Raw genomic sequence first — 16,237 nt, 5'->3', positions numbered from 1 at the left:
TCATAGACTTGCGAGCATGTTTTTGTTACATCACAACTGGAAACCAGTTGAGGTCCGATGTGCAACTAACAGTTCGATGCTTTACGAGAACACACGGAGCCACCGATGCACAAACCTCGTGGTTTTTTTTTAGACGCCTTGTGTTCAGAAGTTAAACTTTGGAAAGGAACAATATTTATTATTGATGAAGGAGGGAAAATGAGTAGATTCTGTTTTGAGAATGTTGACCTGGATAATTAAACTTTCTTTAGTAGAAAATCCATTTCAGGCACAATTTATCATTCAAAGCACTATTTCAGAAACGTTTCCTTGGGATTTTAAATTTTGTGGTTATAGTAAATAAGGTATCAACAGATCATTATATTCACTTACATCACTGGTCTGTACTCTTTCCAAACAAAGTTTTACTGGAGGCAAAACTTTATGGAAATACAGAAAAATACATATACTATAAAGTATAAAAATGACTGCAGCGAATGCATCATTATCTTTTTTTCTCCGCTACCATAACTCCTCCTTTTTCTTATCATCTAATTTCCTGCTTTTGACGCCGTCTTTCCCCCTTCCTCTTCCTCTCCAGAATATACACTTTCCCTCAGTGTTTCCACAGCTCGACTCCACCAGGTGTTGCGGGGGATGATAAAGAATTGCAGATTATCTCTTTTAAAAATCCATCACACATTTTCCCTTGATGATTGTCTGCACTCACAGCTGAAAAACAATAACATATAAAAGCGCTTGTTTTGGGGGTGTCTCATGCTGGGAAGCAACCCTTGATTGAAAATAAACTGTAACCAGGAAGAAACCAAGGAATTATCTTCCATGTAAATGTGTGGGAACAGCAAGGAGGAGAGTGGCCTACGACATTAAACTGTAATTTACAAGTAAAGAAGATCAGAGTTCGTGGTGGAGTTATACAGTAGGATGTTTCCCTATTTCATAATTTACTGTACTCAGACTCAACTGGTCAAGTGTGAAATGAGAAAGAGCCTCAATAAAAGAAAACACAACGGAAGTCCTCTCCTGCTGTGGAGGTCTAACGTAGTGGATGTATTTTGGGGGGCCTGCACTATATAATGTGTTTCCGCCGTTTAAAGTAATTTTGCTTTGCTTTTCATAACGTGGCATTGAAATGCTAACCGAGTGAATCTGTTTGTTATGCCGGAATAATTACATTAACATTTACAGCATTTAGCCTGCGCCTCTTATCTCTCGCTTAACTCACAATGCAGCTGAGTGCAAAAAGCAGAATACACTTGAAGCCATTTAACGTACACAATGGCAGTCAATAATAAGCAGTTACTGGAGCAGCAGCACCTCTTGTGATCAAGGAGGTGGGAAGCACTTTTGAGAGCAATAAAAAAGGGGATTTGTACATGACAGAATCCAATTAATGTTGGTATTGTAAAAAAATATACAATACATCTTCTAGTTTTAAAAAGCGTATACCAAATACTTTTCTACGAAATCAATATTTACTCTTGCTTTGAAAAAAGTGTTTACAGGTCACATGAGACAAACTACATTTGGAAAACACAAAGAAATCCTCGAAATTTGACAAAAATCTCAGCAGGCAGCGGTTCCCTCGGTGAAAGTCCTGCGGTTGAATCATGCAACCGTCCTAACCTTTCCTCACACAGACTTCATCTCTCTTTATACGACCAGTCTTGCTCCTTTGCTCCATCCATAATTACATCAGGGGCAGTTTTCCCCAGGCTAAAGCAAAACTGTTGAAATTTGATGACAACTGATAACGGCCACTTAACGGGCTGGAAAAACATTAGAATCAGGTTGTTCTGCAGCTGAATTTTCTGCAGTTTATTTTTTTAATTTCGATTATCAGTTGTGGAAAAGGTTGTCAATTTTACTTTGGTTTTAACATATTTATCAGAGTTTCCATTGATTTAAAATGATTTGCATCAACATTACAGCAGTTTTCGACTATTTTAAATCATTACAGTTTCTTATTTTCTTGTATAAAATTGCCTAAAACGTTCTGTTATGAGCTTCTAAAATGTAAAGGAACCTCATTTTTCTTCTAATTGTAAACTAAATACATTTGAGTGGTTATTGCGTTTGTCCAAGGGCCTAATATTGGTATATTTTGCCTTTTTTTTATTGGATATTTAGCTGGCAGTCTTTTGTTGCACACAGACATTAACAGGAAATGAAAGAGAGGTGTATGACATGTAACTAAAGTCCGTTTCCACGGGGACACTGCAGTTCTATGGGATGTTACCTCAGATCTCCCACTAGGACAACCCATTAATACATCATTTTTGTGGTAATGTTTCATGGACATTAGCCACGTAACTGATTTTCAGACTATAAAATTGACGGATTAAACACTAATGAAAAGAACTGTTCGTGTTAGCTGGATTGATTCATCACAAAGCTAATTTGATTGCAGCAAATTAATAGTGTGAACTGTGCATCTGCTGCGGGGAACACAACAGAACACTCATCACACCTAGTGTCGGGTTCGCTCCCCGGGTGGGACCTTCATGTAAATACCGAGAGGGGAAGGACAGAGAGAGAGAGAGAGAGGGATCGTCAGGGTGATGTAGGAGGCCAGGAGGGCTGATTAGTGGCACCTGCATGTAGATGGGGGAGGAGGGGGAGGAGGAGGAGGAGGGGGGGGGCAGGACCGAGGCATCGCGTCTCCGGCAGGTCAAGCCCGGCGAGTGAGGGAGAACAGACTGGTTGCACAGCTGGGTCGGCAGGACAGCCGGTTCCAGAAAAAGCTCTGAGACAATCTGGGAAACAGAAGAAAGCAGGAAGCCATTCAGAGAGGGCTGAATCAGCAGTCTGCGTCAAAGAAGATAGTCGTCGGTTGCACACGTGTCGTTGTCGTAAACTCTATTACACAACTTCTCACGCAACTGATCCGGTTTGCTGAAGTGTAAAAGTGATCCGGCTTGTTCTGTCCTTACAGCAGCTGTACTGTAATATACGTGCAATATAAAAACAGCTGCTCCGTTCGTGACCACTGAACTGGCTCCAGCAGATTTGAGTGAAAGTTAATCCATCACACTGTGTGTGTTAAGTGTGATTTGGACATTTCAACAAGTTTTCAACAAAGTGCTCAGCGGCTGTAACCAAAACGAGTGAGGGGACCAATTAGCGGTTTTGTTTCAGCGGTGGCAGGTCGGCAATAGTTCAAACTTCAATCATTTTCACTTTCTAACTGTACAAATTCACACACAGTTTTCTGGGAGTATGTCGATGAAAAGGTCACCGGTCGACTATCAATGTACTCCAACAGGCAGGATTATTGGAAATGTAAACCACTAAGTAAAGCTTCTAAAAGTTAAATGCCAAATTTAGTGAAATAAGAATTGGATATATATATATTTTTATAATCAAACTTTTTTTTTTTCAACCAGGTAATTCAAACCTTCAGTGCAAAAGATCAGGACCTCCCAACTGCTGGTCAACAGTTCTCCTTCAGATCATCAAAAGAAGATATAAAGAACAAGAATTTCACCATTCGGGACTTCGGAAGTAAGTATTTCTATATTCCTGTAACGTTTGACGTACTTGGCAATTAAGTGTGAACCAACAGTATATCCAGAGATAATAAATCTTTTTTACAAATGAAAATAAATCAAATCTCGATCAAATCTTAAATGACAAGAATAGCGATGTATAAGAATAATATATTCCAGAAAATGGATCCAGAATTATCACATAAAAACAATTACTGTCCACTTTCTTCCTTCGAAAAAGAAGAAAACAAAAGACTCGAGATCAATCGTTGGTCGAAAGTGTTGCTGCTCCGAGCGCCTAAGAAGGCTCTTGAACCAACGCTAAAAATAACTGAAACACATGCAGCTGGACGTCGTCTTACGATGAGGCCACATGTGACACTCTGCAGCGCGCGCTGGCCGAGGCCCTTTGAAGTCCAACCGGAAAGACGAGGTAGTGAAAAGTGGGACATGGCAGGATGAGGCCGGGGAAACGAATGCATTCACCCTCCTTGACAAGCTCCTAGTCCGAACCTCTGATCCACTTTTTTACCTTTTTGGACACACACTGTCTTTGCGGTTTCCCGGCTGCCAGAAGCCGTGGAGCCACATTCTCCAGATACGCGGGGGAGATTTGATACGCAGGGACAGAAAATACAAACACCACGGGCGCCGCGGACAGGTTCGGCGAGGGGGCGGGCGGAGAGAGAGCACAAACAAAAAAACCAAAAAAACAAAAACACGCCGCTGTGCACAACATGCAAGGTGTGCTAAAACGCCTGACCTCCTGTCAAGAGGAAGTGCGAGGCCTCGTCACAGCAGCAAACCTGGCGTGACAGGGGTCAGACAGCAGAGCTGCAGCGGACGGGTTTCAACCCGACACGTTGCCTCTCACTCGTATACGTTGTCGGCCTCCATTGGACTCGCTGTCCGGACACCTCCGGCTGTCTCCCCGAGTTGTTCCCTTTGCATGTTTTTATTTTTTATTCCTTATCTATTATCCATCGCTGCTAACCTGCTGTTTCTCCGGAGCGACGCTTACCTGCACAAAGAGATAAACAACAACAAGAGGCCGACCGTTCTCTCCGCGGGGGTTTTCGGGGGAATATTGTACCGGGTGTGGTTGGGCTTGGACGGCTTTTTTTTTTAAATTTTTTTAGAGTAAGTGGTGTAAAATGGTGAGAAGCTTTGATGAGAAGGGTCTTTCATATGTTTCTCATCTCACTCAGAGGCACATTTAGAGAAGATTTGATATCAAACATAAAGAGTTATCAGACATTGAAAAAGTTTCATCTTTCTCCTTCTTGGACCTCCAGACTTGTAACGTAGATCAGAGAATTGTCTGATGGATGTGAGGTTTTATTGGGAGGAATACGTTCTTTGACTTTAGTCTGAAGGCCTTCGTAACCTGTACAGATCAAGGAAGAAGTAGTTGCTGCGCTACCTCGGGGCCTTTCCATCCACAAATGTCAAGACTCTTTTAATCCGAGACTGTTTTCAAAGAATCGGGGAATGTCTTTTTTAAAAACTCTCCTGTTTTTTGTTTTTTTCCTAGACAACACAGCTGGAATCGTGACGAAGCGGAGTGGCTTCAGACGGCGTTTACAGGAGATCTACTTCCTCCCCGTGGTGATTGAAGATAACGGCTACCCGCCCAAAAGCAGCACGGGCACCCTGACCATCCGGGTGTGCGGCTGCGAGTCGGACGGTTCACTGCTGACCTGCAGCGCCGAGGCCATCTTTCTCCCCGTGGGTCTCAGCACGGGAGCTCTGATCGCCATCCTTCTGTGTATCATCATCCTGCTAGGTGAGATCTTGTTGTCTTCCTTGGTTTGTGGGACATTTCTCGTTTTAGCTTTCAGTATTACTGATGATCATAAATCAGATCGCCTTACTGGCTCAATTCTGACTTCGGCCTCAGCTCCAACGGGTCAGAACGATATTTGTATTTCCGACTGTTGTAAACACATCTTACTCTCTACAAATGACCTTTTGTGACCTCAATAAGATTTGTGCTCCTTTTTTTTTTTTTTTTAAAGCAATAGTTGACGTTTTGGGAAATATTTGATTTATAGCAGAGATAGAGGAGAGCACAGACAGCATGCTCATATCTGTCCGTTAAACATGAAGCTGTAGCAAGGAGTCGGTTATCTTGGGTCAAACACTGGATGCCTGCGAGCATGGCTCCATCCAAAAGGTTAAAAAAAAAAAAAATACGTCTCATTTGTTTTATATGTAAAAAAAACCCCCCAAAAAAACCAGACACCATCCAGTTTTTGGGGGTGTTTATGTGCTGGATGTTTTTCTAACTGGTTGCCTAGCAATCTTATCACGACAACAAGACTTAAGGAGAGTGATAACGATTTTCTTTAAAAAAAAAAAAAAAAATGTTGTTCTAAAAGACAGTAGCTGCTGTTTCATGAAATGTCAAACTACTGACATTTCTGTTCCAAACCTGTTGGTGATTTAGCCTCTCTCTACAGTTCAAGACAAATTTAAAATGTGAGATTTGCTGCTGGCCGAATCCCAACCTTAATTTAACCTGAATGGAAAATCCATAATGTCTCTTGTAATGATTTAGATGTTAAGGACGGTTTTAAAAATGTTCACTCCTGCATAGTTAAAGCTTATAGTAAGAGACTGAACACATGACCTAATTGTATTGATGTAAATCTGAGCCAGCAGATGGATTTCCTATTTTGCTGGAGTACAATTCTTTTCACCCCATTTTTTTTTATATATACCTGTTTCCAAACTTGCTGAGCTGACCACGGGAGTCGGGCTGGCGTCTCTCCAGGAGGGTCCGCAGTTAATTATAGAACCCATATGAATTTTGTCATTCAATGAGATGTTAAAAGATCGGAGGGAGGGACGCTTGGCTCTATAAACGAAATCCAATCTCGCTGCCCCGTGGCTGCTTCCCAAGCTACAGCTTTTTACATTTCCCACAAGGTCATGATTGTAAAACTCCTCCTTAATGCTCTGCTGTTAATGTCCGAGCTCATCTGCATAGCAGGGAGGAAGTCAATGTGGGTTTATGGCCTCGTTTTCTGAATTATGAATGCGGGACGGTCGGTTGTTAAAGAAGTTCTCGTTTTACACTGGAAGTCAAGGGGAGCCATGACCTTTGAATTTAGCTCTATTTACTTTCCTCTCTCTCCTTCTAATTTATCGTCCAACAAAGAATCCACTGTTAAACTCCAACTACGCCTCGTCATTAATCCTTTTTTTTTTTCTTTTCTTTTTTTAACGACCTCTCGAATGTATTCGTGTGAAATATCAGCTCTGGTTTCATTGTTTTATGTATGATTGAACATAAAAGCAAACAGTCGCTGTGTTCACTGCATCTGAGAAGAATGTCTTCAAAGCTCCCACTCGACTTCACCCCCAAGGCTGAGGGCTGAAGCCAAACCGCCATGCTGTCCCCGAGAAGGGAAGCGGCAGAGAAAATCAGAACTCACACCGAGAACATTTCCACAGAGCCACTTAGTCTCTGAGCAGGATTTGTCAGGACGGCTGAGTTCGTCCTGTGAGGGGGAAACGATGGGATAAATTAAACAAAATGACAACGAGCCTTTCATCTGCGTTGCTGTTGCACCTAATAAACGGAGCCGCGTTCAAGCCATTGTGCCTCACGGTGACAGCTTTGCTGTTCGAAAGTCTTCAAAGGTGCCACTGGGGGGAGCTGGCACACTGCACGAAGGCAGATATAATCACATGGGCGTGAAGGGAGGCAGACAGGAACTGAGATACAGAGTGCTTGAAAAGGAAGAGACCTACTTAAATTTTTTTGTTTTTTTTTCTCATTCTGAATGTATTTATTGGACTCTTTCATTTGAATGATTTAAGTTTTATCCCGGCCATTGCTCTTCCTCCTAGATGCAACTGTATATTAAAAAACCCCAGAGGAAAAAGAAAAAAAACATTTTATTGCATTTTTCATCCAGTAGACGGAGAGAGAGGGACACACAGGGGGAGATAGACACACGGAGACAGATTGCTCTGACGGGACGGAGGGGAGGAAGGAAATTTACTGTCATGCCGTGTGTTGAAAAATCACCTCAAGTAACCTCTGATGGGTTTGTGTGATAAAACAATTAAGTGCTGCTTTTGGTAATCCTGTCAGCAGTGCGATTTTTGCTCCAGCAATGTTAACAGTTCTTATGCTATCTATTATAATCCACCTCACTATTTGACCCACCAGAGCCATTAACTCTCAGGTCACAGCATCTGCAGACATGGAGATGAAAAAAAAAAAAAAAAAAAAGGCTAAATAGGGGTGAAAAACATTGTTTTTCATGTAGGTTGGTTATTTCAACACTTTTAAAGCGAGAGCTAACTATGTAATTGGAATAATGGGCGACATTTGACCCAGATGTCGGAACGAATTAAGAGTCGACACTCATGCTAGCAGCTCTGTGAGGCTGCACACGGTGGAGCCGGGAGTTAATTGCTATTGTCAGCACGCTAACATGCTCATAATGACTACACTAGCACTCATTGCTAGCAGCTACTGTTCACCATCTCAGCTTAGTGTGTTTGCAATGCAAAACAATGAGCTGATTAGCTAATAAGCAGTGATGGGACTTGAATTAGTTTTGCAGGTACTTTTGTCATCAATCAAATCATCTTGTCATCAATATTTAACCAACTTAAGACCAGCTTTCATTTAAATACTTGACAAGTTTTAAAGCTGCAAATCATTAAATTCCAGCTTCAAAGAGTCTCTTCTTACTTCACCAGGTGTTCAAATCAGACTAGTTTGGACCTGCAGCCAGCAGTTTAACATGTACGCGTCTTGATTCGTTCCCCCTAGTGATCGTGGTTCTCTACGTGGGCTTGAGGCGGCAGAAGAAAAAGGAAACTCTCATGTCATCCAAAGAGGACATCCGGGATAATGTGATCCACTACGATGACGAAGGAGGGGGTGAAGAGGACACGCACGCCTTTGACATGGGGACGCTTCGCAATCCCAAGGTTGTCAAAGAGAACCTGTACCGCAGGGACGTCAAACCTGAGATGAAGCGAGGTCCCCGGCCGGCCGTCTCTCAGGACAGCGCGGACATCCGAGACTTCATCAACCAGCGACTGAAAGAGCACGACACCGACAACTCGGCGCCGCCCTACGACTCCTTGGCCACGTACGCCTACGAGGGCGACGGCTCGGTGGCCGAGTCTCTCAGCTCCATCGAGTCCCTGGCGATAGACCTGGAGGAGGACTATGATTACCTCAGTGACTGGGGGCCCCGCTTTAAGACACTGGCAGGGATATTTGGGGAACACTCGGAAACTCAGTCGGACTCAACAACCACGGAGAACACACATTGATGTTATTCACAGACTCAAAAAGCAAATATGTAACAATGTTCTTTTGGTTTGGCGACACACAATGTTTTACCGTTGTTTTCCTCCCATGCCATCTCTTTTCATTTTCTAATTTTAGCGCACTTTTTTTTTTTGTATCTTTTTGTTGTACTTTACCACGCTCAGTCCCAAAATTGTAAAAAAAAATAAAATAAGAAATGAGAGAACATATGGTAACATATGTTAACAGACGAGCAAAGCAGCCATTTATTTTCCTTTCAATTGAATGTTGTTTCTTTTCTTACGTTTTGTTTCCTCTCGGGGGAACACGCATACGCACGGAAATGTTGCCATTTCCTAAAACATCCTTTAAAGTGCCTCAATATAATTGTTCTTTCACTTGCTATTTCATGCCACATATCCAGTGTTGTTTCCTAGAGACCCCATAGGCTGAGCTAATTCAGTCAGCATCACAGTGCTGTGCTCTGACCGGCCGAGGCATTTACCAAGACCAATGTCAACTCTGTGGGGACGATGAGGTGGCCCGAGTTTGGCCAAAGATGTTTTGAATGTTATTTATTGTTCTATTTATTTATTGGCTGATTGAATTTGATTCGATTTCTTTGTGTATTTATCTATTTATCTCTCAGTCATCAATCTGTATTTTTTATTTTTGGAGACACTCGAGGATTTTGTAATTAATCAAGGCCCACATGAAAATGTATGTTTCTGTTAGGTGGGTCCTGTGAATAGACTTGTACTAGAGTTGTAAAAAGATAAATTAGGGCTAAATACTGCAGTTGAGTCATGTAATAAGCACTGTTTTCTTAAATAAACCACACTTGGACAGAAACTCTCTTTATATTTACTTCTTACAAAAGTTCATCCATCACTGAATTAAAAAATGATGCCGTACTATAAGTGGTGTTGCTGATTATGATGTGTATGAACAGACTGTAGCACACTGGAGCTGAATGGTACATGACGTGGAGTTGCAGAAATGTACTGCAATATTTCTAGTGTTGAGCCTTTCTGAAGCAAGGAACAAATTCTATGTAATATATTATGTAATAATATGTATGGAGTTATAGAATATTTTCAGAAGGACCACCAAAACACTGACTTTGTCTAATGACACCATATAACATTTTATTGAATATATATTTAATGAGAGAAGTTGTCACTTTTTGAGTGGGAGTCTATTGGAGCCAGCCCCTAGTGGTCTTCAGTGGCACTTTAAGGCACTTCAGCATTGGCTTCACTTTTAAGACTACTTCCATTTTTGCATTCAGTCTATAGGGGAGAGCTAGTTAGAAAATGTTAATTATCGTGTTAGCACGTTAACAACTATGGTAAACATTATTTGCTAAACACCAGCACTAAAAGTGTGATACCACTATGTTTAATCCCCCCCCCCCAACCTTCCTCGAAGGGAGAATCTACTTTTTACTGCACAGCTGACTGGTTTTCTCAAGAAAAAAAAAATCAACAAAAACACCTAAAAGCTTTTAGGACTGAATGTTTCCTACAACATTCCCACACCGAGGAAAAGCAATCAAGGTAGCAAGAATTACAAGTCACACTGAGGCTTCAGTAAGGTATCAAAATGACCTATTTCTCCATTCACTGAATAGAGTGGCTCAGTCCTTTCTTGCTATGGTCTGGTGACGCCATAATGGAAGGTCTGGATGGGAGCCAGAGCACTGACGTACAATGCAGAGCTTCTAACCAATGGATGGGGAGTGAACCCTCTTTCTGTCTCTCCCTGTTACATCCAACAGGTACACCAAGGCAGAGCTTCAGTAAATGTGTAGTGATGTGTTTAAATGGACATTAGGTAATCTATGATGCCTGCAGGTAGAAGGAATTGCAGTGACAGCGATATAAGTTGACTCCTACACCCTCTCTGCCCTTTTGAGTGGAGGTGGTCTGTAACTGACACCAACAGGGACGACAATAATGCAGCTTTTTTGTTGTTGTAATTTGACCTTCAGTTGTTGAACTGAGCTCTCTTGTACAGCTGTGCTTCATTTCCCATCGTGTTTGAGCTTCATCCACTTTGTGCTGCTTGCTGTGACACTTTATTTCCGCTTCTTGAGCTAACAGAACCTGAACATTTATCTCTAAAAGGAAAAACTGTTGGCTCCCATGTGAGGATTCGGACTTCTCGTCTATGTCATTACGGGCTGAATTGCTTCAGGTTTTTAGCTGGTGGTTTAGTGCTACGTTTCTAAAAAACACAAAATCTGGCAAACAGGGGTCACTAGTTGGGAAACTTAACAAGAAGCACTGGAAATAACATAAAAAAAAAATGCAAAAAAAAAAAGTAGGGAAAGTACAGCTGTCAAAATTATACAAAAACAAAAGATTTGAACAAATAAAAGTTGTGAGTCACTAAGAAGGGGAATGGAGTATAAATCTGAGGGGGGGGAGACTGAAGGCAGAAACTTTCCACACTATTGCAAATAAGAAAAAACCTTCAACATCTCAAACAAAAATAAATTCCCTCCAAACACAAAGCAAACAAGCCAAACAGTCAACTGAAGGTGTCGACCCTCAGGAGACCCATCCCCAAACTGAGCACCATACCAACCTCCTTACATAAGCCCCCAGTCAGGATGATCGCCACCAGGAGAGGAACCTGGAACCTGGGTGCCTCTGACTGTAAAACTTATCCTATTAAAAATTTCCACATCTAACCGATGGATTGGCACCAAATTTGGCACAAACTTTGACTTTTCCTTTTGCTCCGCCATGAGTTTGACATCAATGGATTCGAGTGACATATCTCGAAATTTGCTACAAACATTTATGTCCTCCTAAGGATACATTTCAATCACTTTGGTGATTCTGTGACTTTCAAATGATCAAAATCAAAATTGTAGTTATTCTCATACTTTGTTTTATGCCCAAATGGCTGCAAAAGTAACAATATCTCCATCAGCCTCAGCCAATTTTCATGTTTAATGCTTATTAGAATTGTTAGCAAGTTAAAAGGGTTAAACTATGAACACAAACATGGTCGACAGTTATTTCCTCTTCACAGGATGCATGTTTGTGCACTGCTGGTAGCATTCAGCTTCCACTGCGTCTAAGTACAGCCACACAGAGCTGCTGGCATGGCTGTCATGTTGTATCATCTGTTGGTCAGATAAAGGAAACAATACTGAGACAGTATCATGGGATTTGGGATTAGGGACATTGATTTTGTGGCTTTTATCAAACAATATTTCAAAACGTTAATTAATAGAGAGAACTGGTAAATAAAAATAACTGGTTAGCTGCATCTCTCTGTGAGTGGTCAGTTTAGATGGATAACGCTGGCTGTGTTCACTTAACACCTCATCCTTCCCTGCTGTTATGTGGCCTTTCCCAAAACACACCATTTGCACTCCACTTATGACTCACCCTGTCTGGTGGCACCAGGCTGCGTAGACAGACTAAACAGAGACATCAGCACTAACAGCGAGTAGTGGTGGGTGGGGGAAGTGAGGGAGCTGCCATCCTCTGCATAAACATAAGAAAACTGGCACAATCTATGAAATAGCCCATGGGAGGGCGACCAATACTGCTCGCCAAGGCAAAAAAAAGAAGTGATGGCATTGATACTGTTTATGTTGGATTGGGTTCAACCGTCTGTGCCCCGGTGAACAAAACAAAGCTGTCCAGCTTCATTGTTTAGTCTCCTTCGCAACCCCTTTTCTTTACTAACAGTACTCCAGTATGAGTTGAGGGACTCCATAAAAATCAAAACCTCTTGTTCCTTTTGAATCATTTATCAATAATTTAGTCACGACAATTTGGTTTTGAAAACGTCGGGAATACTGCTAATTTGCATTTAAGCATTGGAAGCATTGTTTGGTTGTGAGGCATGGTGTTTACAACATTCAATTTTCATACAAGTCTTTGCAAGCACAGCTGTCATGATTCAACAATGACAAGTTGTCAAGGCGCTTATTGAATAAAGTCCTCTATTGTTGTAGCCACTGAACAGTTATCTTAGATGGAAATGAATGAGTACACAACACCGCCAAGTCCACTCTCTTATTACTTCTCAGTTTGCCCTGGAAACATGCTTTGCTTTCTAATGAACACAGCTGCAGGTTAGGGATTATGGCACCGATACATAGGGGTGCTTTAATTAATACCAGTCACTTTGTGTTATTCTGCATCCAGGGTGTTTTTTGAGTCTACTGCATATGCATATGGTAATAAAGCTGTCACCGCTGCCGCCGAGCGCTCGCTAAGCTGACAGGTTCGCTTTACACCAATGTGCTGATCTCTGTGTGCGAGGCCGAGCGTCTTTGTGCCCACTAACCTTTGTTAACCCCATTAATTATGGGGCGGCAGCAGCGACTAACCTTCAGACAGAGACATGTAAGTAAACATAGCGGTCATTATTGCACTTTAAGAACATGTCTCCTCAGTGTTCAGCAATAATTAAGATGGTAATTGATAGAGAAACCTCCCCCCAAAAAATCTGTTTGAATGGATAATTACGCCCAGAGGTCACAGTTCGCTGCAAAGCTGGTACAATAAAGGAAAAGGTCCTACAACATATTAAATCTTTTGAGGTCTTAAAATAGCAACTTTTTGTTGACACCGTGTCAGAGAAGTGTTAATTGATGGGCTTGTCATACTGTACAAAGGTATTAAACCTCAGGTATTTAACGGAGGGTGAAAGCTGCCCTTATTTTCACCGTGATCCAATACGAACTGTGCACCGGCAATGACACTATAAAGTCGAGGTACATTTACAGCTCATTTACGTGGAAATCACTTAAGACGCCTCAGCTACCAAACACAACCCTGTCTGTGGTATTACACCGGAGACAGGGCTGAAAAGAACAGAGTGAAAAAGCCAGTCGGTGAATGAAAAACAGTATTTTTTTTTCCTTTGAAGGTATTACACAAAAATTAAGCTGCAAAGTAACTTTTTAAATCCGTCCACAAATTTCAAAACCATGTGTGAAAGAATTGAAATTCTTCTCTTGTATGGAGGGTTTATTTTTTTTATTTTTTATAACTTGTCACTGTTCTTCAGAAGTGTTTGATCCCTAACATGTAAAAGAAAACTCTTTTTTTCTCCCTCTGTAGTGTATTATTCCACTCAGGAAGACTGATAACTGAACCAAAGCCAAGAGCACTAAACACTCTGGATTAGTCACGTGCCTAGTTTAATCTGGAAATGTTTGATAATCCAATTTCCAACCTGGACATATAAATATGTCTGGACTGCATATTTTCATGGAGTAGTATAGCTTTACACCTTCTTAAAAGGGATTTACTTCCTGTAATCACACTTCTGCTTACTTACGGGCAAGAAAATTACTGAAAAATGAGATTAATAGACAAAAAGACATCGCATATTTACAACAAAGAAAGCAGGCATAAGGACTGAAAATGGAAATATAATCAATCAACGGAGAATAAAATTGAATAAAACAAAGGTTACAATGATATTATATAATTTGCAAGCCAACATACACATCTTTGTCATATGTCTATTTTCGTTGTTTCATCGGTTCTGGATATTACTGCTCTTGGCAATAAAAAGCATGAGTGGAAACAGATGCATTAAACATTAAATGCCCAGATGAGTCAGCGTACAGGCTGTACCGTACTCCGGCTCGTACTCACTCTCTCATGCCTTAATATGACAAGGGCACAAAAAGGAAAAAAGAAACAAAATAATGATTGCATCATCTTTACTTGGTAATATACTAAACTGCACAATCTAAAGATAGCCTTGCACATGCCCAACACCACTATGGAAATCTCTCAGTAGACAGGTTTTTTTTTTTTTTAAATCTGGTGTCTGGTGAGACATTCCCACACTCGATTGGATGGATGCATACTGACCATGCTCCGTGGGCAGACTAAATGCACAAGAGACGTCGAGCTGGCTAACTTCTGCTTTAGCTCAATGCAAAGTCGAATGGGGATAAAATCATTCCCTCACGAGGCTCCTCTGGACTCTCCAAATATTACTGGACTGAATGGATCAAATTCTGATCTCGAACAATTCATTTTACGAGGGGTTGTGACATTCAAAATCATATATCCACCTTCCCATTAGTTGAGCTAATTAGTCACTGACGGAAGGAGGAGATGAAGGTTCTGCACTGCAGGTTTAATCACAAAGCAAATATTACATCTATGTGTAAATGTTATTTATTCTCCTTTTAGTGGAATACAGAGGTTCACGAATTTTGAATTGTCAAAAAACAATCAATATGAGACGTGTTTACATGTTTTCATGTTGTGAAGCAGGAAATGTAGTTGTAACAACCAGAATTCCCTAAATAGTAGTGTTTCAGTCTCCAGTGTCTTTGCTAGTCCATTAACTATAAGTAGAAGTACCTTTTCATTTCCCCACTGAATGAGCTAAGGACCATATGCTCTGTGCTCTGTTCAGACAAAACATACTTGGCCTCCACTCATTCTTCTTATTCATTCAGTCGGCTGCTGCTGTGTGCTTTACTAACACAAACAGACACAGACCATTTCCTACGTGGTGTCTGCCCCCGGGGATTGTGTGTGTGTGTGTGTCTGCTATTTTTAAACCCAATACAAAACAGGTTAAGCATCCCGGTGAGATGCAAATGTGCACGTTAATACCAAGCCGACTGCTACAAAAGTTCGAACCATGTAATGTGTTTTGGATAAAATATTTTTTTTGGTCGGGGATTCTGCGTCTGCTGCCCGTCGTCTTGGATCCCTTCCATCGAATTTATAAAAATACATGAATTTGTATTTTTATTAGTTTAGTGAGTCGGTCGCCTCTGTAAAACCCTGAAGAAGCTTGACAGTCTGGCATAAAGGTGAGGATGTGCAAATTTTGCAAGCTTGAAGCTGTTTATTCCAACTTTTTTAGACCTGTACAAGTGCAACTCTGCAGCCTCCAAAGAACTGGGCCAAGCTGATTTAAAATGCACTCCTCAAGTCTCCTCCACTGCCATGGTGCTTGTGGTATTTAAATACAAATAATCTGTATTTCACCTTTTTACCATGACCCCCCACCATGCCCCTCCTTGCCTGAAACTTTCCTCCCATGCACTACAGATACAGTAAATGTGTGGAATACGCCGGATCCCTTGAAAAGCTTTAACCACAGATGTGTGAAATATAAACAGATGACTGATTAACACTAGAAACCACTCAGAGAGAAGAAACCTCTGTCACAGGCTCTGCAATTCTATCAGTCTGTTATTTCAATCAAATTGGGAATATGGAAATTTACATAAAAGTGACTTGTCAAACATAACACCGCTGTTCACTTTCTGTTTTCTAAGAAGTCAAGATCGGTTCAGTTTGACTGTGACCATGATTATTCTCTAATCCAAACCAAGTAGTTATTTGAACCTGAAATGAAGCATTTTTCCAATACAAGTTATGTTTATGCCCTAACACAAAGCAAACATTAACCACAACAATGTCAGAGCAGAAATATGTTTAGTTTCAAT

The 16,237-nt window shown here is 41.2% G+C and overlaps 1 protein-coding gene across 1 annotated transcript in view; it reads left to right on the top strand.

The window, feature by feature from the left end:
- LOC138204226 (cadherin-12-like) overlaps positions 1 to 9,615 on the top strand; it is an 87,437-nt gene extending 77,822 nt beyond the window's left edge. The window contains exons 10-12 of the mRNA XM_069159344.1: positions 3,387 to 3,504; positions 5,023 to 5,274; positions 8,284 to 9,615. Coding sequence (XP_069015445.1) covers positions 3,387 to 3,504; positions 5,023 to 5,274; positions 8,284 to 8,795 — 882 coding nt within the window. The 3' untranslated portion in view covers positions 8,796 to 9,615. The remainder of the gene's footprint in view (positions 1 to 3,386; positions 3,505 to 5,022; positions 5,275 to 8,283) is intronic.
- The last annotated feature ends 6,622 nt before the right edge of the window (positions 9,616 to 16,237 follow it).

This window comes from Embiotoca jacksoni, unplaced genomic scaffold (assembly GCF_022577435.1).
Source record: "Embiotoca jacksoni isolate LCO1_2020_lvr unplaced genomic scaffold, fEmbJac1.0.p SCAF_25, whole genome shotgun sequence".
Taxonomy (NCBI): Eukaryota; Metazoa; Chordata; class Actinopteri; family Embiotocidae; genus Embiotoca; species Embiotoca jacksoni.
Note: the sequence above shows the minus strand (reverse complement) of the source record. Positions and strands in the feature narration are given on the sequence as shown.